Here is a 26,943-nt window from a genome sequence, read left to right as displayed (position 1 = left end):
AATGATGAAGTCTACAAAATATCAGTCGACAAAAAATACTCTGTCCTTGACAAAAAATGAAAGAACAATGGTGAAAACTAGATGAGATTTTCATTGACTGTGTTCAGACTCACGATGTGTCATCGAATATGACAGTGACAGTGTAAGTCAATAACAGTATATATATTATTATATATTATTTTGCAGATTCATGTTTTTAATGTTGGTTAATATGAGGAGAGGTCCACTTTATAAGACTAGGGCATCTAGATTCAAAGTGTGAGTGACTTACCCTTAAAGGGGACATATCATACACATCTCCAGGTCTATATTTATATATAATGGAATAACATTGCATGTTTTACAGTTCAAAAAAACTCTTTATTTATCTTGTACTGGCCCTTTATGCAGCCCCTCAGTTCAGCCTCTGTTTTAGTTTGTGGATCATCATGAGGAGGAAGTATAATAGTATCGCAAGCGAAGCATTCAGGGCAGGCTGGAGCCCTGGCTTTTGACTTTCAGGGAGCATTTTACATATGTTCACCTCAAGTTTTGGAACTTTGACCATGTTTAACATAGACATCCGACATTCTAACACAATAAAAATAACAGAAAATCTCAAAAAGCATGATATGTCCCCTTTAAGTATATTAAATAAGCTGCATTGACAGTATAAATTATAAAAAGTTCAGTTTGACATGCTAATTTTGAGTCAGAGCCCGAACTACATCCAAAAGCATCTCCTTTATACTGAAAGCCTGTGCAGTAAAGATAAGCTCATCTTAAAAATGATTTAATGGCAGTGAGTGTGGATGGCAACCTTTATTCTAGACACCTTACCTGGAAAGCGTGGTTGGCAAAGCCCAAACCCAGCTGTCTGCACACAACCATGGCCTCAATGGTCCCCCAGCTGTCACTGCACACTGTGCCCCACACCAGCGAGCCATTCCTCTCTGTCAGGACCTCCACACGGCCCTCGTAGGGATTACGGCCACCATTTAACCGAAGCTGAGGACAGAGAGGGACAGATATGGCTAGCAGTACTATGCAAATAAATTCAGTGTTTGTTTTGCTCTACAGAAAGAGATACTCACTCTATTGCGAAAGCCCATGGCAGGAACATTACACCTGACTGCTGCATCTTCGTCATGGTTGCAGCCCACAGATTCACGGTTGAAGTAGCACTCAGTCAGAGACTTTTCAAACCCAGAGCACTGCACCTCATTCATGTGGACCGGCCCAATCCCTACAGGGACACAAACACATCAAGCACATTGATTAATTCTCAGTTTGTGGAATATGTGACTGCATTCATTTTGACTAAAATTTAGACAGCTGGAGCATTAATATGATGTACATAAGAAAACATAATTTTTGGACAATAGTCATCTATTTCCATTACTGGAAAGAAGAGAGTTGATCTCTGGATTACACAATAATTTAGGGAAACACAGGCCAGTACTGCCCATTATTCCAGCAGTAGCCTCGCCTGCCTGAGTGTTTTTTGGAACAACGAGTCCATCCAAAGACAGATGTAAGATTTCCTGCTCCCTAGAATTACAATGCAAGGTAAATGAACAGTCAGCTATGTTAAATGAAAATGAGACACTTGAGGGCTGTTTAAAAAAAAGTAAAATAAAAAAAAGTCATTTCAGTGGAGCAGATTTTCCACAATAACATGTGTGAGTACTCCCACCATGCTGGTTCCCTTCCCATGTGACTAACCAGTAATGTCTCTAGTGATGTGAGCTTTGAAACTAAAGCCAGAGACTGAGATGGACTGGCAGCTAGTGGAGAAAAAATAATTCACAACAGGCAGAACACAATGCTGATGTAACTACACAGTTAGTCTGTAATTACAGACAGTAATTACAAGACAGTTTACTATGTATAGTACATTGAAATTACGTACAATAAAAACATTTAAATCATCAAATGCGTGACACAAAAAAATCACTGTAGGTCAAGCAAAACTCTGCAAAATATTTTGTATCCTTTATTAACTGAAATAATGAGGGAAAAACTACATGAATGAAAATAAAGGAATATTGTATATGAACTAACACACTTCAGAAAAACTGGTTCTATTGATTACAAATCAATATCCTCTAATTGCATAGTCTCAAATGCAAATCAGGGAATCACTCCATAGAACCATTTTCTTTTGTATTTTTAGTCTAGTTTATTAGTTTAAGTTTATTTCACACCAGTGACTTCTGAAAACAAACACCATCATCTATTTCAAGTCTATGCTCTGCATGTGGTACCATCTTTGGGTCCGGAGGTCTACTCTTTAAAAAATCCCCTCAAATAACCTTGTATACTCTCCAACAAAGAATTCCTCTTCTGAAACCCATAAAGACTGTTTTCTTTGCCGGAACATTTTGTGCACTTTTCTGTTTTGCTCTGAGAATAAATAGAAGACAATTGTTCCAACGAACATGAGTCTTATAATGCCGTGGTATATTGCATTTCACAGAATCAGGTTCTGGGCCAAGATATAAACATAAATGTGCTGCTCCATATATTCCCTGAAGTCTCTTTCCTATTTGGCCTGAGCCTCTATGTGCTGACTTAAGGTCTAGACTGATTGAAGTGAGACAAAAACAGTTGGGGATATAGAGGCCAAAGATAAGGTGGAGCTGGATGTCTTTGGTTTCAGTCTACACCTTTCATTTTGACAGCTGGGTATGAGGTTTGCTTGAATTGCTTAGTGATCGTGCTGTAAATGTGAAACGTCATCAGAGCTAAAGAAAAACCTGTGGACAGTTCAATTCAATGTAATCTCGAAGCAATCCCTAAATTTCTGGAGGAACTGTTGTAGCCTGTCTGTGTGTGTGAGAGTTGTGACTGTGGTCTCCCATGCTTCAATGGAGTCTGGAGTGTACCACTAGAATAATAGATTTTTTTCAGCGTTCATCAATTAATAAATTGCTACATTTTAAAAAGGAATTACAATGAAATTAATTACATGTGCAATTAAATACGACTTTAAAATGTCCACATAAAAAAGCAGATTTTTTTTTCAGGACTTGTGTTTTCTCAAACACATGAAACGTTGAGACAGGTTTTTTTAGATTTCTGTTTGGTTTGAAGTGGACAGGAATCAGTTAGAAAAACTAAAGGTGATGTCATGTACTTCTGAGAACCAATCAGAACTTAGCAATATTCAAATCAAAATTTAATGACAGTTGTGAGGTTGTTTGACGATGCCAGCACTGTCAATCAATTCTGATAAAGCATCACCCACACAGTCTTGATGATTGATTGTTGCATGTTTAGTCAAGAATAATTAAGGTTATCAAAAAATACTGAGTTTTTTTGTGGGGGCATTATAATTTTTAATTTATTTTTTTTTTACCTGAGTTTCTTATTTTTCTGGCACACTTCAGCCTCCATACCAGTATACCACTATATAGTGATACATTAAACTGCATCATAGCGTGACTGATTTGTAGATCATACCTTGTCCCAGTCTGGCGCCGGTCAAGGCCTCTTTGGCGCTGCCGAACCCCAGCTCTCGACACACCACAGTGGCAGCTTGAATGTTCCAGTTGTCGTCACACACTGTCCCCCACTCGCCGTTCTTCAACACCTCTACTCGACCCTCACCTATCATAGCTCCGCCTTTTAGACGCACCAAGGGTTGCTACGGAAATAGTCCACAAAAAATGAAAATAAGTGGAAATGGAATAACATTGTTATATAATACAGGAATAGTCCAGGAATTAGTGAAGTAATCTGGACATAATGACAATATGTACCAACATGTGACTAAGTGGGAAATTATTTTCAACAACATGACATAATATTCTTCATCTGTTATACCCAGAATAAATGTTGCAGCATGGTCAAAATAAAGCTGCAAACTTTACTGATAACTGCAGCAGAGATGTAAATAAAATACCAGTTAAACGTTTAAATTCACATGTGAGCTCCCTGGTTTTATTTGGTTTGATTTGTTTTCTGTTTATTTACTGGAATGCCATTGTTCAGTGATTTAGTGGTCCAGAGAGAAAATAGGTGTCTCCTTGGAAGCAAGTGAACAAATAAAAAAATAAACACCAAAAACATATACTGATATACTTGATTGTGCAAATGACAGATGTTGCGTATTCATCCATTCAATTGTTTCCAGATGTTTGACTAGAGGGCTACTTGATTAATAAACAGGAAATGTTGCAATCCCGTGCCGGCGCCATGTGATGCATTGATTATAAGATAGTGTTTTATGTTCATACACAAGTCTCTATTTACATTAGAAGTATTAGTGCTTTTTATAATGTGATAACAATGTAGAAATATATCTGCATACACAATAGATTTCAAATCTTCATTTGCACTTCACATCTAACGATTTCCTTGACTAAAGAGTCAAATTCAGGAGTTTTTAAGAGAAGGCAAACATCTGCAGTGTGTCCAGTTACAATCAGACAGTAATATCAGTCATATGGTAGTATAAACTACTTGTTATGTCAATGTCATTGTGTTAATATTTGTCATTTTCCGGTTGCTCTCTCACACGAAGAAAGACTCCAGATGGTATTTCTCTTAACAGAATATATGACTGTTTTCTCTTTTTTAGAACTACTCAGTTTTTCCATGCATCTGATTCTGCTCAGTCTAACAAAATCACTTAAATGCAATGATTGACCATTACAACCCCTTCACTGTATTACATGCTGACTGCATTCACAAAGGCATTCATTGAGTATTTTTAAATACAGTCTATGATAAGTTCTGTAGTTAAATCCACTTTGTTCCCAGGTATATTATTTGTCTATTCACATATGCCTTGAAGACATATTCCTGTACATTTATTGTACTTGTTTACTGTTTTACTGTTTTCTGTCTAATCTCAATTAAACTCCAGTAAGAACCCTGATGCAGTTTTTATTGCATCTGGATAGTTGGACTTCTCAGGAGACTCTCAGAAACTGAGTTGAAATCATGTTAGACTCAGGATTAAATCTTTTCTGGAAATCATTTTGTTCTCAGGGTTACTGAAAAATAAGTTTTACTTTATTGATCCCCATGGGCAAATTCAGCCCCCATATTTGACTCATGCTAACAATGTTATAGCACTGGGTATCATGCAGAAACCAGAAACTAACTTGAGGCCATGTTGAAGGGTATTTGCAAGATTAAGGATACTTATTTACATAAATTTAGGACTTTCTTGCTGTGACAAGAGGTAACCACTCAGCTGTCAAAAGTGCACAATCTGACCTACCTCCACCCTGTAGGCCTTCCTGAAGCCAGCGCTGACACTGGGGGCAAAGGCACGTCCAGGCATACAGCTGACCACTACAGGCATGCCCTTCTCACAGGTGCTGTTGCCCTTCATCTGTATCTCCCGGCCCAGTTTGCAGTCAGACAGGTCGGCCTCGTTGCCTGTGCAGTTGACAGAGAAGCCCCAGTAGTTCTTCTTGCGACGACTGGCCAGCAATCTGAGAGGGAATAAAATAACAGAGCCATAGGCATCATATAGTCATGAAAAAAAAAATTATAAATTATACTATATACACAATATACATAAGTATACATAACTCATTTTAGAGAGCATGACAGAGGAATGTTAACCTTTTTTAAACTTTTCAAGCAGCCTTTGGTATCAGTTCATGCCAAAATTTGCAGACTTGAAACTTGCTTCATAAAGGCAATCCATCACAGTCAACATATGTACTTTTTGTCATTTTATGTTATGTCATTGTTGCATGGTAATACACTTGAAAGCATAGATTGTTTTGAAAAGTTTTCCACTTTGGTGTGTTCAAGTGCTGCTGAGAAGCTCCGACATCTAAGACGTAATCATTGCTCACTTTACAGCACTGCACACAGAGGAGTTTTCATCTGCACTATCTGACAACAATGAAATAATGGACATGAAGAATTTTCTATATCAAGTAAGTTTCACCTTCAGTAATTTCAAAACCACAAAGGTTTAATTTTGAAAATGGTTGGCACCACTGTAAAGTATTTTAAAACAGCATCCATGTATGGTCATCACTTCTTTCATGCAGGACTTCACTAAGACATTAAGGAGCAGTTATGAAGGAGCTGGGAAATTGACTTTTTATTTATTGTGCATAATACAAAAATTCCCTATGCTGAGGAGCACTATGGGGGTATTGTTGTCAGAATACCTTAACGTTCCCATGACTGTATAGTTAAATGGAAGTCATCAATTAAGGGTCATTGAGGAACCCAACAACAGTGGACCTTAAAGCAGGTCTGGGTCTTGGAAGAAGCAGACCGTGTAATGAAACCAGTATGAGCTACATTTACAGCCCTCCTTACAGCTTATACAGAACATGGCTTCAAATTATTTGCAATTTATGGTCTGTGAAATTTGAAGAAATTTGATTGAGAGTTTTTAATATAGTTGGACTGTTATTGGCACATTTGGTGAATAGAGCTGTACTTTGTTGTGCCAGCTAAAAGACAGACTGGGTGTGATCTTTCACCTCTGTAAAACAGTGAACCTTGTCAGGCCGTGACTGCAGTGCACACCACTTAAGCTTTGTGATCTAAAGTGGAAAACAAAGTCTTTATTGCTGGTTTTACGTATTTCATGCTTCCCTCAGTAAAACGCATCCATATGTAAGATTAGTATCAAATCAGCTGAGGTCATGGGCTCACAGCTTTAAAAAGAGAAGCATTTTTAGTCAAAGTCACCCTCCTCGCCTTTATCTTACCATATCATAGACATCCCTACCAAAGCCAGAGGCAATAATACAGGTACAGACACATTATACAAATAAAATATGTGAATAAATGTATTTTTGATGTCTCTCTGGTCTTGATTTCACTATTGTTGGAGTGCAGCTTTGTGAGCCTTTCAGAATATTGTAGAGGCCAACACTGACTAGAAGTGTATGATGAATATACTAAACACAAACTCACATCCATTTGTATATGTGTAAACTTCATTAAAGACCAAAGCAACCAAGATGTGTCCTTCTAGGAAGGTAGATAGCCACATTTGTTTCTAAAAAGAAAAAACTGGATGGATGGATGGATAGATGGATTCATGCATTTATATTTGAGGCTGAGCTGTTTAAGAGAAACATGTTTTTCTCTTTCGTGCATCTGCCAGATCAGACGGTTTTCTCATCTGGTTTATTTTCATCTGGTTATTCTCTCATGTGCAGTGTTTTATTTTGAGCTTCATTGTTACAAGATCAAAATTAAAGACACAAATCATTCTAGGAAGTAGCTGGTTTTATTTTAAGCTACATATTAAACTGACATGACATGTGAGAGGGTCAGCAGGGACAATTAGATGCAGGCAAAAGAGCCACTGTTTCACAGCGTATTGGACTCTGTTGTTTCCAAGCAAGGCCCATCCTTCATCCGCTAAAACTTCCTCTGGCAGTGTTTGGCTTCTTGTCAAAAATCTCCAGGCCCAAGCCTGTTTAAACTCAGTGTGGAAAATGGATGAAGGGTTGAGTGATGACCAGAATAAACAAACGTGGTTATGTAACGTATCTAACGTCAGTTTGGTATGGTACAACATTCCTGCATAGACTGAGACCTAAAAGGAACCTACAGGAAATGCAATATTTAAACACATGAAAGTGTCTGTATAATATTCGGATGTGTGTTGTACTTCAGATGCTTTTTACACCAGGTGTAAATTTAAAGGGCCTCATATTAACTACGTTAAGCTGTAATTAACTAAAAGCTAAACGTTTATGTTAGAGTTTGAGTGATGTGCACCATTACTCACTTGTAGGGTCGGGTGTTGAAACGTTTCTCCGTAGGGAAGCCGTACATGCCACAGATCACCCTACTGTTCATCTCCGTCCAGCCCTCGTTGCAGATCTGCCTCCACTTGCCTCCATCTTTCACCTCCAAAAAACCTTCAGTGATGGGAATCCTTTTCCTGTGAGAGTATGTGGCCCTGATCCTGACATCCTCCACCTGCACCGTCACACCCTGAGGAACAGAGCAGAGGTGATGTTTTGTCACTGTCCTGGCTATTACAGATAATATACAGAAACTTTGTCCTCTGATGGTAAACTCCATCTTGTCTCCATCTGGAGACAAGTGTTATGAAAGTAATCCAGAAGAGTTTTAGTCAGCAGATTAAATTCTTTGTTAGTGTTAATTTCAGCCTGGGTTATGATCAATCTTCAGTGACAATTAAATCTACAATGCAATTTTATTATGTTTGCACAAATTATTTGATTCCATTATATTGTAAATGTATTCTTCAAGTAGGGTAGTGATCTCACAGTAATACTGTAGGTCAACCTGTGTTAAAGATAAGCTGACCCATTAATCTGTGCTACTTTTTAGATACTTATGATGTTCTGAATAACATTTGTAAAATATTTTCCACCATAACAGATTAAATCAGGGCAAAAGGGGAATAGCCTACTGAAAAACTGAAAGATATTAATGGCAGAAAATATAAAATAAAGCTGTTGGTATCTTATAACATGACAACAGATCCTTTCATCTGCAACTGTCCTTCATAAATGTCAGCTTGACCCCTGATCAGTGTTTCAGATGATACATTGAACACACTTTTTTTTAGTGCTAAATGTCAAATCAAACATATGGAGTCCAGGGTATTATGTTCCAGTGCATTCAGTTTTTATTCCTTCTAAACCATGTTTCTGCATGTTATATTATGCAACTCACAGTACTACCTTAAATTCTATCTTAAATTTTGTCTAAACTATACTGACATACTGTATGTATGTCATTGCTTAATGAACACATTTAGATAAGTAGTGAAGTGAACATAAACTCGAATGAATTTCCAGCTATCCAAGAGGCAAGTTAAATGATGTTCATAGGATGTATTCTAAACACAATACAGCCTATGACTCAGGAGAATAATAGTGTGCAGGAATGCAAAACTGTTTCCAAAAAGAGAATTTAACTGTGGCCTTTTAGGGCGGACTTATATCCGTCGAGTTTGAACATAAGCCTCAACATAAAATGAGTCAAGGTGAAAAATCTGAAGATGAAGTCTTTGTTTAAACTTGTTAAGTGTAACTGAGTGGCCTTAGCAAGTTGGATGAATGTGTGGAATTTTTCCTCCATCTTTGTTGCGTGCTCAGAGTTTAGAGCACAGACATAACGGCCCTTAAGAAGTCTGTAGACAACATACATCACACTTGGCAGCACAGTTTCATTAGTTTACTGGATATTTACAAATGAAACTGAACTGACAAGCTCCCTGAAACAAGCCAAAGAGAAACACTGGTCTTTTCCCTGCAGGGAAGTGTGGGAGGAATCCAGGCCAAATGTCTCTTCAATGATGTCACACCCAGCATCTTGGATAATCCTGAATTATCAGAATTATCAGATTATCAGGTAGCATAGATAACAGGAGAAGTTAAAAATATGTAATCCAAGAAATTCTAATAGTAAATCGAGATTGTAAAGAAAGGCAGAAGCTGTGGTGAGCTGACCTGCTGACAGAGTTCAGGATTGGGGAGTGTCTGCGGGTGGTCTCTGGGCTGCTATAAAGGGCTGTAAAGCCAATTGGTCAGTCCAGGGGTCACCAGTTAGCATCACGTGTCCTGAAGACCCCTAAATCAGGAAGGAATGGTAACCTTTGACCTCCCTGGCTTTATGGGAAAACAGCTCCCCTAATAATTCTGCCATTGTTCACTTCCCTCATTGAGCCAAGTGCTGCAGTTTCTTCTAGGCTGAATGTGAGGCTGCACTGAGAGAGCCAAAACTCTGAGCTGCTCTGTGGTATGCAATGCTGATCTCAGTAATTTCGTAACAGCCAGCTTATTTAACTCTGAAAAAAAAACCCAACATCCAGGCATGTCTCCTAGAAATATTAAACGTTTGCCCACAGGGTGGTTTCCTGAGATGGCGTCAGCCTGCGGGAATGTTCAAGGCCTCAGGGTCTCTGAACACTGAAGACTGCAATGAAGGAGGAGCAACGACTAAGTCAGACTATTTCAGCAGTGACCCCAGTCCCCCCACTGACCGCAGTGTTTAGAGTGGGTAAAAACTACTCTCTCATGAAGAGATTCCTGCTGGTCAGGGCATGACAGAGTGTTTTCCGTCAGCAAATACTGCCCGGCATGATGAAAAGGTGAGGAGATGTGATCATGATCAGGGATCTGAGGTTATCAAAACAAAAGCTATCTTAGTGTTTAGATTTATTTTGCTTTAAGATAGAATGATAAAACATAGCAAGAGAAGGATCACAGAGATTCTTATTTAAACACTTATTTAAACACAAGTGGGAATTGAAAACTTAAAAAAATAGAATGAACTTAAGTACACCAGATACAGAAGATGAAATCAAAAAAAAAAGAAAAATGTGAATGATCAAAGTGAGGCCAGGTGTGAGTGCTAAAATACCAGACAAGACAGGGGGTATGAGGTGAGTGTGATGTGGGGCACTGAGACGGGACTGACCAGTGTTGCTTTTGGCTCAGAAGGCGGAAACTGGTCGTCTGAACGTGTGAGACTGAAGAGAAGAGGACAGACACCCACAGCTGGGATTCAGTCTCAGCACCCCCCACCAAACCCAGACCATCAGACATAAACTCAGCATAATCCTGTTTGGCTGAGGCCCAAATCCACACACCAGTCACTTTCAGCACTTGCTTGTAAAGTAGTGCAAGAAGATTCTGACCACAATGCAAGCAACATGGATTCATGATTATATTTTTTCACATAAATTATATTTGATCATGTTATATGTCTAAAAAAACAGTGAAAACTATAAATTTGGAAATTTGATCTTTACAATATGAGGTAGTACTTATCAAAAAAAAAACATTTTACATATAAGAAATGTGCATGGATATCATCAGAATCAGTGTAACCATAAATTGTGACAGCGAATCAGGAACATAAAACTAGTTGTAATGAGTGCAGGCTTTCCAACCTACAGGTCATATGGAGGTTATTTCACAACTCTACATTTTTATAAAGTTGCCTCATCTTTATTCCCTGACTATGGTTGTGATTCATTCATCCAGAAGAATACTTCTTTGCTGCTCAGATGAACTCATAGTTTTGTTTGTAAATGGTCAGTTACAAAAAAAGAAAAGAAAACATTCTTCATTTAGCTCTATTCAGTTGTGTCTGAAGTGAGCTTTGACCGTTACTGAACTATTTCCAACTGGAAAGCAAGCTTGTTTTTCTGACTGGGTCCCCCTCAGAATGTAGATGTGTGAACATGAGACTGTGGTCTAGCCAGTGTCTGACTAATGCTTCCACTACTGTGCATTTCTTCCGCTTTATTCAGCCTCCCAGCCCTGCTGCACGTTTATCTACACGTGCCCCTCTCATACCCAACCCCTCCTCCCCCCCTCCCCTCCCCTCACGTCCCACCTTACTAAACACGGCAAGTATGAACGATAATCACGCCAAAGTTCAGATGAAAAGCAAGAGAACAGAAAGGCTCTTTGAAATGACTTTCACATCTGCCCCACCCCACTTTCTGCCTCACTGGCCCCCAGTTTGCCTGACTGAAGTGTGTGTGCGTGTGTGTGTAGTTTTGTGCTTTGCATCTGGAATATCTATCACAGAGTACTGCTCCCGATATGGTAGTGAAAAGGAAAAGAATCCTTACAATAGGTAGGCTATAGGTATAATTCAACGTGCAAATGTTTAAAAGCTAATATTTCACATTTGAAATGTTTAGGATTGGCTAACATAGCCCTACTACACATGAACTATTACCTATTAATCAAAATAATACAGTTTATTGCAATATTGTTCATGTTGGAGGGTGATTGCCTTTTTTGTTCACTTCACATCTAGGAATTGATTAAAATATCTTTAAAATATCTTAACAGCACAGCCTTTAAAACTCAAGCCTAAGCCGTACTTTCACCAATAAATCATTTACATTCAAACATTGCTGCACATGCACAGGAATAGTTTGGCATTTTAGTAAAGGCATTAGATGAGAAGCTATAGCTATAGCTTAAAGTGACAAGGGACTGCAGATGAAAACTAGCTATAAGCTAACCCTGATACAGTGCATCAAATGGCAACATTTATGTTTAAAACTGGTCCCTTTCAAATAAAATAAAGAAAAAAAAAGCTTCAGTATAGCCAGGAGATGGTTAGCTTAGCATAAAGACTGGAAACAGGGGAAACAACTAGCCTGGTTCTTTCCAAAGATAAAAAAATTGCCTACAGACACCTCTAAAACTCCCAGATAAACATTTTATATCTGGTTTGCTTAATCAGTATTTATGCAGATTGAAAAAATGAATTACAACATGTTAGCAGTATTAGTCTTATATACTAAACTAAGCTAACTGTCTCCTGGCTGGCTTCATATTCAATGAACAGATTTAAGAGCGGTGTCAGTCTTCATATCCAACTCTTGGCAAGAAAGTGAGTAAGTAAATCAAAATGTCGAACTATTTTCCTTTAAGTGCACATGGTGTGCATTGGACTGCTAAAACAGCACAGCACACCAAACTGGGGATTTACTTTATGTGACTGCTATAAAAACAACTTTGCATTTGCATATGAAATCATGTTTACTGCATCATATTAACATTTCTCTGTGAGGCAATGTTTTTAAGCAATTCATGAACACCTTTCTTATCTAACATTTGAATAGTTCAAATTATGTAATTTCTGAAAGTAGTCTTGATGCATATGTGCACTACGCAATGATTGACATGTAATGAGTCAACACAATGTGTGAATAATAAATCATAAAGTGCAGGTTTAAATAATAAAAGTCTGGACTTTGTGCAGCCTAAAGGAGAACTGAGGCCACTGTGGGACACAGCTGTTGAACATGTGGTGGATCTGTCTGCTACTCTTAAGAGAGAAACTAGCTTCAGCCTCCTGACACCCATCAACCTTTTCTCCCCTCGATCACTCTCCTCCTCACAAGCCTTTTGCATACATCATGTTGGAGGCAAATCCAACTTTGGCTCGGGTTTCCTTTTGTTGTATAGCAGAGAATGTGAGGAACTGAAATTCTTGTAAGCGGACACCGTTGTGCCTAATGGAGAAGCATAGCCTTTGTCCTGTTTAGATGTGTGAAGAATCGAAAGACTTTTAAGTGCAGCTTTCTGTTATTACAACTGGCCTCAGACATCTTTGTGTTGATTCTAGATGTAAGTGTTTAGTCGGAGTAAACATACTAAAGGGTCTTGTGGGCAACCACAGCTGCTTTTGCTGCTCATTTTTTCCTCAACCCTCCAGGAAGACGATTAAAATGATGTACGAGGTTCTGCATGAGGTGGCGAGTGATTTCTTTCTTTACTTATGTTCTGATTTAACTTTACGTGAGCAAAATTTCCCTCTCTCATCGGCGGCTCACAATGTATTATGTAACGATTACACAAGTATACAGCAATGCAAACTTTCTGGAGAACCCACACACAGAGTAAATAACATGCTGGAATAACTTAAAGATGGACCTATAATTATCCTTAAATGACACATTACCCTCACTCATAAACATCTGGAAATCCAGTGGAAGCCGAAACAACAGGAATCTTCTAATTGAGGAAATGTATTTAAGATCCTATGGACACTGATGACACGTGCGGTGTGCCATTCCCATGTGATCAACAATCGAACACAGCTGAGTTGGTTAAAACATCCGCAAAAACAGATGATAAACAAAGTTTCCTGCCATCTCAGTGTTTGGTTCTGCTGACAAACGTAGTCCCTCCTGCTGACTGAAAGACCTCATCTGCCATCATCTGCCATAATCTGCCTCTGCGCGAATTAAACACATGCTAATAAATAAACAACTGTGCTGGGTTACACAGACAAATAAACGAAATAAAGACATGAAAGCAAAACCATGTAACCATCTAATAAACAAATTCCAGGAAGGGTTGTTGCAATAGTTTGGGGCATTAGATAATGCGTTTTAAAATCTTCAACGTTATTGATGACAGTGATACGGTCAGACAGGAATGTTTTGTTGCTGGGTCAGGAGTGTTACACAACTAGCTGACAAAGGTTGCAATGGCAAGAGACATAGCCTTTGTCTGCAGAGGTCAGATCAGCAGCAGACAGCATTAATGACGGACATAACTTAGACAAAGCGATAATTGGGAAGGTCAGGGGTTAAATGACGGCTCTAAAGTAACGTCTTAAGACATATAAAAATACTCTGCTTGGAACAATAATGTGCGTTTGATATGGTTTTTCCATTAAAAAGTAATTACTGCATTAAAATCCTTAAAATAGCATCAACTCCTCCCTCATTAAATTCCAGGGTCAATTAATATGCAAATATATTTCATTTCAGAGATTTAGTTGCTGAAAACAAGATGTCTCCTGCTTCACTGAAAAGTCCATTATCAGTGTTTGTGCACTGGAGGCTTCAAGTTGAATATTGGACAACGATTGGCTTCCAAACTAGTTGTGATGTCACAAATCATGCTGATTTTCAGTGAGCACAGAGAAACTTTCCACTTTCAGCAGTTTAATGTGAAAACAGCCTTCTAGTGTCAAACTCTGCACATATATCATTCTGCACAGTGAAGCTGAAACATCCAACTGAAGGAACAAGAAGAAAAACACATTTTTCAGAGAAAGGGGGATTTTAGATCATTTGTAAAGGCTGAATGAAATACAGTAGAAGAAACCGTGCCAAATATTAGTTCTTGTACCAAAATAACACGTCTTTGGTTGAAAATCTTTATATGAGTTAAAAAGGCAGATAAGGCAGAATAAGCTTAGACTTCAGCCTGTACCTTTCCGGTATTTAGAGAGACCGTTTCTTGAGTTAATTATTATAAGAAATTATGCAATGAATGTTTTCATCTGTGTATGTTAAACATAACACTTTATATACAGCATGTGTAAATGGTGTAAATATCAATTGGTATATATTTTTATATCTTGTGGACCAGAATAAACACATGAAGAAGAAAAAGAAAAGGCAACTCATGCCAGTAGAAGCTGCTGTTTTCATTAATGACAGACTGATGCTTCCAGTAGACTATTATTTGTGGTTAAAGCTGAATTTGCCAGAGCTGCTATGGTCTTATACCATGTACTCTAAAATAGTCTCAAGATGTATCCCTCACAAAAACAAAATGGTTGTTATTTGAAGCAACTCTGTGACCTGTATTTCCCTTGAAATAAAATAAGAGCCTAATGTAGACACAGTGTTTGCATAGAAGCACATATACCAATAATAATTGCTTCTCCCTGTTAGGATTGACCTCTGCTTGGACTGTAGTACACACATGTGGTCAGGGTGTTAACTTTCCAGATTGAGCACAAACTGTCAATTCATGCTGTGAATAAACACATTGAAGGAACAGTGTTGCCCGTTACTGACGTCAGCTGGAGCATGGTTAAAGAGGTGTAGCTACACCTTTTCCCATTCCTCTCCCCTGCAACTTGAAAGGCTTTGGCCAGTCCAAGGAAATATTTACAGGGTGGGGGACTGAACTAAAGTAACACCCCAGAGACCCCAAATACACAGGACAAATAGGGAACAAAATGGGTGCTGCTTACATACACGTCCTGTAAAAATAAGGTGATTATTAATAGAGTTCTGTAGTCCATTAGTGAACATCTGAACTTCTCTTTTCTTCTACTCCTCCATTCCCATTACTCAACTAGGCATGAGAAAGATACACAAGGATTTCAGATGCTTTCCTCAGGCGTGTTGTCTTTACTGAATCCAGTAAAAAACACAGTCACTGTTCTGGCTGTAGTAAAGAGACACAGCCGAATCTACCACATCTAGTATGACCAAGCAAACTGGTATGAATGCAGTCATAAAGAGTTAGAGCATCAACCTTGTTCTAAGTTGCCAAAAAAGCATTGCTTCATCTCTATCATTCTGGTTTTAATAGGGAAACCCTCTGTGGCAGTATCTTTTAATGAGCTGTTCTCAGACAAGCTGAAGGTATGCGTCTGTCTTCTCCTCTCCCTCCCTTTCTGCCGTCACGTCCACAAACCCACACTGACTTTCCATCCGGTGCAGAGGCGTTTTCTGCAACCAGACAGGATGGTCTTCCCCCTCTCAGTGAGTGTGACTCATCTCCAAAATCTCCAAGGCTGCAGAGTGGGGGTCTGGTGTGGGCCAGGATAGACTAATAGGAGCCTGGCAAAGTCATTAGTGCAAATGGTGGAATAGACACCATTCTAGCTGACTCTTGGATTATCTCACTTGTCTAGTGTCATGGCAGATTACGTACATGGAAAGACTGCTGTCTTATTTTGCCCAGACATGCTGAATTAGTACCTATCAAGCCATTATTTCATTACTAATTATATCCATTTAATCATACACTTACAAATACTGGAGCCAGTTGCACCAGCTGTTCGCACGTTCAAACTTAGCCTACTGCAAGTCTTTACTAAGAGATTTACACATCACTAAATTAAAACTGGTTGCACCGCATCAACTAGGTCTTATGTAGAGATTACTTTTTACTAAATATTTACACCCAACTGCGAAGTGTAACTGTTACATAGCTAGCTAACTGAACAAACTGACAAAGCTAACATTAGCTTGCTAATATATTGCCTTTTTAAAGTGAAGAGTAATCAGAGGTTATGGGATATAGTCAACAGATCTGACCTAACACTTCATTAAAATACTGGCCATTACATTTCACAAAAATAACTATATACTTTCAATTACCAATATTACACTAATAACTACAAAATGACCAAATAATGCCAGTTAGGTTAGCATAATCATATTTCCCACTCATTCTTTACAGTATGAATATTATAACTATGACACACATCTTTCTCCATATATGCATATATAAATAAAAAAAGTCATGCCTACATTTATAAAGGATTGGCAGTTACGTTTAATATATAATCTGGCCTATTAAAGTGTCATTTTTGTAAACTATGTAACAGTTTATGCTAAGTGACCACTTGCTTTGTACAGTGATACAAATGTTAAACATTACTAGTCTTTTCTACACTGCTTAAGTTTTAATGGTGCAACCCAATTTAGTAAACCACTTGTTTCTACACTAGTTAGAACTTAGGGGGGACTTTACCCACAAACTTGGATTAACAAATAGAAGCTGCAACCCAGTCAGCCAGGGCTGTGTGCCAGGGTTGGAGTAAAGTTGTTCACGTTATTCAGTGAATCAGAAAGATAAATGAATGATAGATATTTCATCTTTTATTGTTTTACAAGACTTGATACAACAAAATACCAATCCTCTTAATAGCTACAGACAGACATATTTCACTGATCTGTGTGGTTCAATCTGGAAAGTTTTTTTTTTTTTAGGATTTTAAGGAACTACACGGAGCAATGCGCTGTGAATGGGTTTTCTTTCATCTGAAGCCTCCTCTGTTCCTTTTTTTATTGTGCTGCACATCTGCTCTGCTTTCTTGTGTGTACTTGAACCATGTGTGAATGCTACTTGAGCGTTAAAGGGAAAATTCACCACTGTGAATATGATGATTTATTAAAACTAGGTCACCTGTGTAGTAGAAATGTGCAATAATTTTTGAAATTGGTGCCCTATGACTAGAGAAACTGAGAAAAAGACTATAGATTCCCTATATTACTCTTTAGGGAAAATCCTACAACAACCAGAATGCACTGCGCGCATCCCCGTCCAATCAGCTACCTATGGTGTGTTTACAGAAGGCAGGGGGCGAGTACGTTTATCAGCAGAGCGGCCTGTTGGAAGAGACAAAGTATTATATCTCTTAACTGAGGCTTATTTTCATTTACTAAGGGTTTTTCCCTATCAAGTCTGGATATATCATACCGGTGTGCAAGGATCATAACACAAATGGTGTGCTGGAGTTAGTTATGTGGATCAATTACTGAGAGTTGCATATGAATAAGAGTTGCCAGTGGACAGTCAAAAAATCATTGAGTCTGCCATCTTCATTTCAGCTTGGTTTGGGAAACAATCACGGATGAAGGGGTGAAAAACTGCAACCAAATGCTGTTTCTTTTACCTATTTTGGACGAGGAGGAGCTGGGACCGGATAGCTCTCCAACTGAATGTAGCCGCAAAAGTTACAAGTAACACAGTCGCTGTTGTTCTGTATTCAGAGTTGGCAAAGTCCGATATAATATTCTGTCAGAAAACAAAGTCAGGTTTACCAAAGCACCACGAGGTTTGTTGCCGCGCAGGGTTTTCAGTTCCGTCTCAGTTCTCCCTGACAATCGATGCTCAAAGCCCAAAGCTCTCTCGGTTGCTGCTGTACCATAGCTCCTGTGGTCGCTTTCTCATCCACACTTTGTTTTGTCTGATTCCACAGCACTGTATTTGGCCTCATAAGTTGTAATAGTCACACCACACCTTGTAGCCGAAGTTTGTGTATCAGGCTGCAGCTGTAACGTCGCTCCAGTGGTCGCTTATTAGCACGATATTTGACCTTGTATCATGAAACTAGTTTTAGTTGTATTTAGTTGTATGATATTTTAGTGTCTGCTTTTCCCTTTCGCTCGCGTAACATGGTAGATGGGAGTGTTTTAGGAGACCCAGCTTTGACAGTCCTTGAAGGCACAAGTACAGAAAATGAGGAAACGTAGTTTGTAGTCTAAGGCAGACCTCTAAAGTCTGCCGGATGATGCATTTTGCATCATCTTTTGTCGAGAGCAGGGAGCTCTGGGTGCAGGTAACATGGAGGTAAATTAAACATTGTTGTAATGTTGTAATGATACAATGCTGATTGAAAATTGACAAAGTTTCCCTTTGATGATTCTGTGATCCCACCCTGGTGTTTACGATTGTGTGAATTTATATGCGTATATGCATGTATATGTTTACTGTAAGTGTACTGTATGTGTGCAAGCTGAATTGCGCCTACAGTTGTGCGTGTTTCTCCATGGGAACCTACCTCCTCGATGTTGGCCTGGGTCCGGATGAACTTGAAGCCTGGAATGCGCTTCTGGGTGCACACCACCCCAACATCTTCTGAATGTTTGCAGTCAGACACTCCCAAGCCGTTGGACTCACACTGAGCCAGGCTCTTCTCTTTACCAGTGCAGTGCAAATTGTCTAGCCAGATACGGCCTAGAACATAGAGAGTCAAAGATACAGGTGGATGGATATATGTTGATAAAGATTCTCTTGAACAGATCCAACAAGGAGTTTGTTTTTGCTCTGTTTAGTTTAGTTTATAATGAATAAGGCCCATGAGCCTGCTGGTATTACTAGGTTGTTATAGAGCCTATACAAAAATTTTCTGTATGAATTGTATTGTATTGTAATTGTATTGTATTTTGCTGTTGTACATAGTAGAGCTGAAACAATTCGTAGATTAATCAAGTAGTAAATCACCAGAAAATGAATCTGCAAATATTATGATAAATAAATCATTATAGTAATTTTTCAAGCCAAAAAGTATTACATTACGCAGTCCAAGCTACTGAACTGTGGGGATTTGTTGCTTTTCTCTGTCTTATGAAATAGTAAACCAAATATCTTTGCATATTGGACTGTGGGTCAAACAAAACAAACAACAGACCAAATGATAAATGACAAAAATAGTTTGGGAATTAAAATGATGCTGTGCTTTTGGATATTTAAGGTTTTTTATATTCCAATGTGAGGTTTACCCTTACTCAGAAATGAAACCCTTTACACTTGAAGTATTGGTACCACTCTCTTCCCACTGAGCTGCATTACCAGTCAGAAGTTTGCACACACCTTTCCCCTTCTCTTGAATGAGAAAGTGAGTCCAAACTTTTGACTGGCACTGCACATGTAGGCACAATATTCAATTCCCAGTAACTTTTCCTAATAACGGATTAACACATATAAAACTAAAATAACACAAGCCCTCTGTCACACCCTTTTGAGATCTATTTCAGCATTTCCACTGAAGTCTAGTCATACAGACAGTAAACCTACTCACGTGGAGACGTGTTTGGTCTCCAACATAACCTGACGCATTCTTTCAGTCAAAACTTGGCCAATAAATGTTGTCACGGCTGAAGCGGATCATCTGCCGTCCAGCTGGCTGTTATGAATTATCCGTGAGGGAAACCACGTAGCTGTGACCATGGAAACCACCAACAGACTGCTTGTCATTCTGACAGCCTCAACATATTACTAAGGAACATCCTGATCATACCAAGAAAGTGACTACATGTTCTACAGTCACGTAGCTGCCTCTTGGCAGCAGATGATTTGCCCTGGAACATTTTTTATAAAAAGAGCCAAGTCTTCTGGTATTGAAATACAGCAGAGCTTCCAGGCTGAAAACCAGCTTAGTCTCAGTACACCTTTGTCTAAACAAATATTCACCACTGCCAGTTGTAATAAATCTGGATTACTGCGTTAAAATTATCATTTGCAGGTCTTATGGGAATGTAATTTCACAAGCCAATTAAAAGAACAGAGAGCACAGTGCACAGGGAGCCATTAATTTTCAGATTGCGCTTTTATTGGCACTTCAGGTCAACCACATGGCCTTAACTCAAAATAGTGACAAACTGGACAGAGCACAGTGTTCCAATGAAGATCTGAATAAAAGGATTTTGTGCAGTTGCAGTTGAGCACGTTGTAGCCTTAGACTGATTAACCTTTCTGATTTTTTTTTGACTCACTGAGATTGCAAATAATAGCTGTGTATTGGCAGCTGAGGGTCTGATAAACAGTCCAGCAGTAAAAACACTGCATCCAAGAGGGATGTCCTTGTGCTTGTTATGTTGTTAAAACAGTTGGTGGTTTCTTTCACCAGTGCATAAGTAATCATGATGGGAAATGGAAAATGCTCTTGATCACTTTTATAGCCATGTGTCTCCATCAACAACAAGAACATAAGTTTCCATTCACGCACATACACACAGCTCTTCTGGACCTCAAATATCCTCCTTTCAAACTGATTCCCGTACGAACTAAATGTCTAATTGTCAGGAATAAAGGGAACCCTCCTTATTTCCACAACTGTTGGGTAATTTTCCATTTCATATTGTGCATCTCTAGTGATAAATAAAGATTTGTACACAACTACTATAGAATTCTAAGTGCCTTTTAATAAACTTTAAGAAATATTGGGAGGGTACATCCTACCCCAGTGGTTCCCAAACTGTGGGTCAGGACTAGAGCTGCAATGATTAATCGATTAATTGATTAGTCAGTTGACAGAAAATCAATCGACAACTATTTTGATAATCAATTAATCATTTTGACTAATTTTTTAAGAAAAAATGCCACACTTCTCTTGTTCCAACTTCGTAAATTAAATATCTTTGGGTTGTAGAGTGTTTGTTGGGACAAAAGAAGACATTTTAGGTTGCATCTTGGGCTTTGGGAAACATTTTTTTTGAATAAACCAAACAACTAATTGATTAAGCGTGAACTTAATCGACAGATTAATTGATAATGAAAATAATCATTAGTTGCAGCCCTAGTCTGGACCACCACAAAGGGTCACAAGTTAAATCTGAGGATTCACAAGAAGATTAACAAGATAGGAAAGCAGAAGAAAAACAAGTTTCTGCTACCTTTTTCGGATGTTCCTCTAATCTTATCTTTCCTTTTTTTCTTGTTAATTACTGAATAATTGTAGGTGTTTCCAGTCTTTTAAAAAATATTCAAACGAAACAAGGGGGAAAAATTTAAATTACTCTTTGGTTTAACTGGTCACAACTGCTAGACTTGCAACTGGTGACAGGGCCACAAGAAGACATTGGTTTATTTAAGGGCACCACAAGTCAGGCAAAAAGGCCATCATCTTTATGCACCAAAGCCACAGTTGAAAGACAGTGAAAAAAACTGTTTCTTGTAAAATATTCTGCATGCAACATTTTATACATCATGAATGTAATTCTCGAAATTGCTAGAATGCCTGTGGTTCTTTGGGAAGCAAAATAACCAATTGTTTCTCTTTTGAAGTGGGCTGGCTGGATGTGGCTGACCCAGTGGGAAAACGTGTCTTAAACAAGGGACACTGAGTTAATTAACAGCTACCAATGTTACCACCACCAGCAGTAGCTATCACATTTACAGAGTTGGGAATCTCATTAGTGTTTTTGTAGTGATGGAGGAATTCATATGAGAGAGTAGATGAAATTACGTCTGTGTATGTCTGTTTTACACACCCAGTGTTTCCAGTCTCCCCTCATGCTCAGAGCTGATTGGCGTGTCTCAGTTCTCCTCTAATGGGGAAAACAGTGCCCGAGGGTATTAGCAGTCAGGCAGGGGAAAACATGTACCTCACTGCAGGATTTCCATGGAACATATGAAACTGCACGCAGAGATATAAGACTGAATGTGTGTGTGGTTGGCTGGCTTGCGGTTTGCTGACATTAACACCTCATGACACCTCACCTAAGTTCTATGACAGCTGAATATCATGATTTTGAGTTAGATAATACTGAGTTAAGGTCACTTCTTACCGTCTCCTCTTCCGTACTTGGCTGAGGGCGACCAGGACTCGGCGTCCACGAAGCCAAGCTCTCTGCACACCACTTGGGCAGCATAGATGGAGAAGTCATCATCACACACCGTCCCCCACTCCCCATTGTAGAAAACTTCCACTCGGCCCTCATGGTGTTTCCGCTTCTCCCCGGCCAGACGCAGCTGGATTACATTGGAGTCTGACTGGGCATTGCACAGCACCCACATGCACAGCAAGGTGGACAGGAAACAGTGGATGGTAACTGGGCGTAGCATGATGCAGGGAGAAAAAGAGTGATCTAGAGGGAGATAAAAAGACAAATGAGTGTACACATCTGCATAAAAAATTAAAAGCTGCTGTTTCAAGCTGTATAATACTACACTGAACAATGCTTTTTGCATATTTCTAAGTGAGCTGGGCTTTAAAGGAAACATCTTCCAATGCCAAAGAGTCTGACTGAGGGCTGAATGTTATCTGAAGACAGGCAGAGGCAGGCAGTAATTTGTGGTGTGTGGTATGGTAGTTTTGTCCATAATTTGAGCGAGTGAGCAGTTTCAGTATAAAGTCTTGGGCAGTTTGGTTTGGCCATCATCAGTCTTCCAAAGACCCTTCACTGGCCTCTGCACAACCACAAGTATAAGTCTGAGAATCACTAACAGAGTTCACCACACTTTTACAGTATATTAAGCAAACAGTGAAAATAAATTTGACTGCCAATAAGAGAGAAACTGAGATTACAGAGTTTTGGTTTCTTGTGAGATTGAAGGTTATGTTGCTGAGACAAATGACAGCCTAATGGAGAGCAAATGTGGGCTCCTGCAGGGAGGGTGCTTCCCTGCTCATTTATCTTCAGATCTGCGCCTGGAGGCTGCGCAACTGAAGTTCAGAAGGAAAGTTGACCCCAGCTCAATATTTCATGGCTAACAATGAAAGTGTCAACAGAGGGACCAAAAGCCCCTAGGGAGGAATGTTCATGAACTTAAGGGACAGAGAAGGAAGACAGTGAAAGTAAGCATGAGAGGGAGTGAAGGAGATCTCCACCTCCTAGTGTTGATAAGGAAGGGGGGGGGGTGGGTTGCTTTCCGAGTTGACGTCATAGTAACAGCCAAACAAACTGAAGACCAGACAGGCTTGAGAAAACACCCTGGAGTATGCAGTCAATAAATTGTAAGACCGCATGAGACATTGCTTGTGATCCTCTGAGTGAAACATCTGGTTTATCTTCCCATGAAAGGAACAAGTTCAGCAGGAGGCAGGAGCGTCTTTAATTTGGCTTTTAATATTCAGTGTGTCTCTTGTCACAGCAGATATTTTAAGTCCGAATCAGCACTATGCCAGCTTTACATTTAGTCTATAAGAGCTCAGAGTGCACTTATAAACAGCTCTGAGGGGCAAACATCACTCCAGCTGGCATGTGTCAACTCAAGATACCAGTATTTAAAAGATTAACACTTAACTTGAGCAAGTATATTAAGTATAAGGCACACCTACTTCCTACAAAGGATGTTCACATTTAACAGCTTGGCATTGTTATTGATCTGGCTCAGAAACATGTCTTGTAATTACAGCAACAACTTTGGGTTTCACAATGAGGAAAAATTAAAGCACGTTGCATAAGAACAATACTGCCAAACGATAAGTGAAAACTGCCGCTCAGTGAAAAGTATCCAAGGACTGTCAAGTCAACTGGAAAACCCCAAAGCTCCACATGCTGAATTTATTCATTTCTCAGTCAGAGCCAGTGCTCTTGTATTGTCTATTGTTTATTTGAGAAAAACATAAATCAACCATCAATTGACTGTTAAGCCCTGCCTAGCATAGATCCAAATTCATTATTGAGTGACAAAAGAAAGACCTCATGGATGTTTGGAGACTCATGAGATTCCCTGCAGCTTCTTGATGCCAACACCAGAGTCAGAGTTATGCTATCGTTATTTGTATCAATGCAGCAAACAACTTAAAAGGACTTCTGCAACATTAAATGCATTTAAAAATATATATATATATATATATAAACACTAAAAAAGCAGCCTCGTGTTTCAAGAATGATTTAAGACAAATGCAGAGAATCCTTCAATTTGATATTCTGCTGTCTCAAAAAGTTAGGCTCTGAGATAACTTATAAGTGACAGACACTTACCTTGGCAGACGAACAACAAGCAGTACACCCTCTACCAACACGTAGACTCGAGGTTTCCAACCTGTTGGAGGGGATAGGATGTGAAGCAGCGGTTCTTTGTCCCTTTAGTACTCTGCTGGCCGTTTCCTCTGCTCCCCTCACAGCTGGCAGCGCGCTCCCGTCCCACTCCTCATCACACAGAGCAGCCAATGAGCGGCTGCCTCAGCATCCTGAACCCGCCCCTCAACCCAAACACCGGGGTTACAACACGACAGGCGCTAAACGCATGTGGATCTGAATCTGTGGGTTATGAAACCCAAAATGTCTGTAAAATGCCATTTAAATCTGACTGAATTTTACGATTCGTTTAGTGTTTAAATCAATAAGTTGATATATTATTGTGGAATTCTTTCTAAAGGTCTTTTTTTTTTTTTTTCCATAAGAAGGAAACTGTTCTTTTTCCACATCCCAAAATGTCCTCATAGCTCAATGTTGATGGTCTAAAAGTGTCAACTGAATCCAGAGACTGTTCTCATGTGTAAATATAGCCAGTGCTATTGATTTAACTGAGAATCAACACTTTTGGGCAGCTCTTTGCAACTTTTAGCTACTATTACATCATGGGTTTGGCTCTCCTGTCCATATTGGTTGTATGAATGCCAACTGTAAACCGCCATTTCCAGAAAACAAGCTCAGTCAAGTCCACTGGCTCTTTTTTCCATCAGAAGAGACCAAAGTCTGTAGACCAAATCAGTGATAAAATGGTAGTAGTGAATATTCTCACAATGGAGCACATTCCTTCTTACCTTGTTATACGGATCTTGAAATATTCTGCCAGATAGGGAAACCCCAGATGTGACCAAGTGAGAAATATGAATGATATGTAAGATTGTAAGGGATCTTTTTAAATCTTACCTTTAGTGAGGAAAGCGACACCAAAAACCCGTATAGGAAGTCATTCCGGGCAAATGCAGTTATATATTGAATGCAAAGCTGCTTTTTGCCCATTTCACAAAAATTTTGTGCCACTTTAATTACTTCGTGGGGGTTATCCAGCTAACTAACTAACTAACCGCCATGCCATGTCCTGTTCTGAACTTGAGCAGGAGACTAGAAATCCATTTATTTTAAATAAATAGTGCTTAGGGTCCCATTAGGGTGGGCTCTGGATTTGTGGCACTGTGGTATTAAAAGACACCACCATGTGGTGAGAAGGTGTATCGACTGACCTGAGACATGATAGACTAAAGGGACAAATGAACACAACCTCAGACAAATTCAGTGTATCAACAGTATACATTTAACTGAGAACACAACATATTAACAGGTGAGTATTGAGTTTACCGATATAACATAAACAACATATCATCATATCATCAACATGGCACCTTAAACTTTCTTTAATTCTGGATGTTAATGATACTTTGGTGTCAGCAAATGTCCAAGTTGCTTTAGTGTCTTTGAGTGCATTTTCAGTTTTAAGTAACGATATGCTTCTTAAAAAGTGACAAAACTTTTGAGAACTTCGTCTTGACTCCATCTGCTTTAGATCAGTTTAGATTACAAAAACAGTGAACTCCTTTCAGTATCCTTTCCAACATCCGTATACATTTTTTTACATGGAGAAATAAGCTCGCAATACATCTGGAGGCACATAATGCCAACAACAATAAAACTTCCTGGCCACATTTGGTAAATTAGCCTGCTTCCAACAGGTTTTGGCTACAGGAGGAGGTGTTTTAGTGGGTAATTGGGATTTAATTAGGATGACCAGTTGTTTTGTCTGGGTAAACGTCATTAAGTTACATGTTGAAAGAATGGATAGGAGGGGAAAGCATACAGGCCGCTTCTCTCTTTTGTTCAACTTATAGTAGATAGATGACCGACTACATAAAATTGGCTAACAATATTATGTAAGTGAGTGTTAACTGCAAGCTTTTCTCCTCTCTTGTCAATCCAAAAACGTATCAACAGTCCTGCTCTAGTTGGGGGGAGCAGGAAGGTTGTCTGAGATTGTCTTTGTAGTCACGTTGCAGCAGACCAAACACACATTCATTTCTACATTATACAAAATGGGCAGCTGCTTGTGAATCACTGACACGCCACTGTTGTGAACCATGCCATGTGAGTAGGATAGACTGTCCTGTTGATAGATGCGTTGCAGCATTGTCAAATGTTATAGCATTATTGTTAAATCTGAAACTTGAGGCAACTGCAGGCTCTCGATGCCAAAACATATTGCCACTAATTACATGTTTATAAAGAGCAGCAGTAGATTTAGCTATAGAAATGGCTTCTGACTTCTCTGTAGGACTAAACAAAGACTAAATTTGGGTCTATTTATGTTTGTCACTGCAATGGTAGTGGAACAATAAGGATGTTATGTATTTATGGTTTGTTTTTTTTATGTGCACTGTGGGTTAGTATGCAGGCTTTTCCCTTTTCATATAATGTTCCCTGTCCCTTGCTATTTCTGGTGATGCAAATCACAGCACATGCTGTGAGAGTGTGAGCTTACACTTCTCACGCTCATTGGTTTATGGACTTAACTGGAC

General features: G+C 39.1%; 1 protein-coding gene across 1 annotated transcript in view; it reads right to left on the bottom strand.

The window, feature by feature from the left end:
• Positions 1-24,567, bottom strand: part of LOC137181851 (lysyl oxidase homolog 2A-like) — a 32,492-nt gene extending 7,925 nt beyond the window's left edge. Inside the window, exons 1-8 of the mRNA XM_067587912.1 lie at positions 24,410-24,567; positions 22,268-22,567; positions 18,760-18,935; positions 7,712-7,920; positions 5,213-5,429; positions 3,445-3,628; positions 1,074-1,225; positions 820-987 (exon numbers count right to left, since the gene is read on the bottom strand). Of these exons, the coding sequence (XP_067444013.1) occupies positions 820-987; positions 1,074-1,225; positions 3,445-3,628; positions 5,213-5,429; positions 7,712-7,920; positions 18,760-18,935; positions 22,268-22,544 (1,383 nt within the window). The 5' untranslated portion in view covers positions 22,545-22,567; positions 24,410-24,567. The remainder of the gene's footprint in view (positions 1-819; positions 988-1,073; positions 1,226-3,444; positions 3,629-5,212; positions 5,430-7,711; positions 7,921-18,759; positions 18,936-22,267; positions 22,568-24,409) is intronic.
• Positions 24,568-26,943: the final 2,376 nt, after the last annotated feature.

The sequence above is a fragment of the Thunnus thynnus genome, chromosome 4, assembly GCF_963924715.1.
Source record: "Thunnus thynnus chromosome 4, fThuThy2.1, whole genome shotgun sequence".
In the NCBI taxonomy this organism is placed as follows: domain Eukaryota; kingdom Metazoa; phylum Chordata; class Actinopteri; order Scombriformes; family Scombridae; genus Thunnus; species Thunnus thynnus.
The sequence above is the reverse complement of the archived record's forward strand: the minus strand, read 5'-3'. Positions and strand labels throughout refer to the sequence as shown.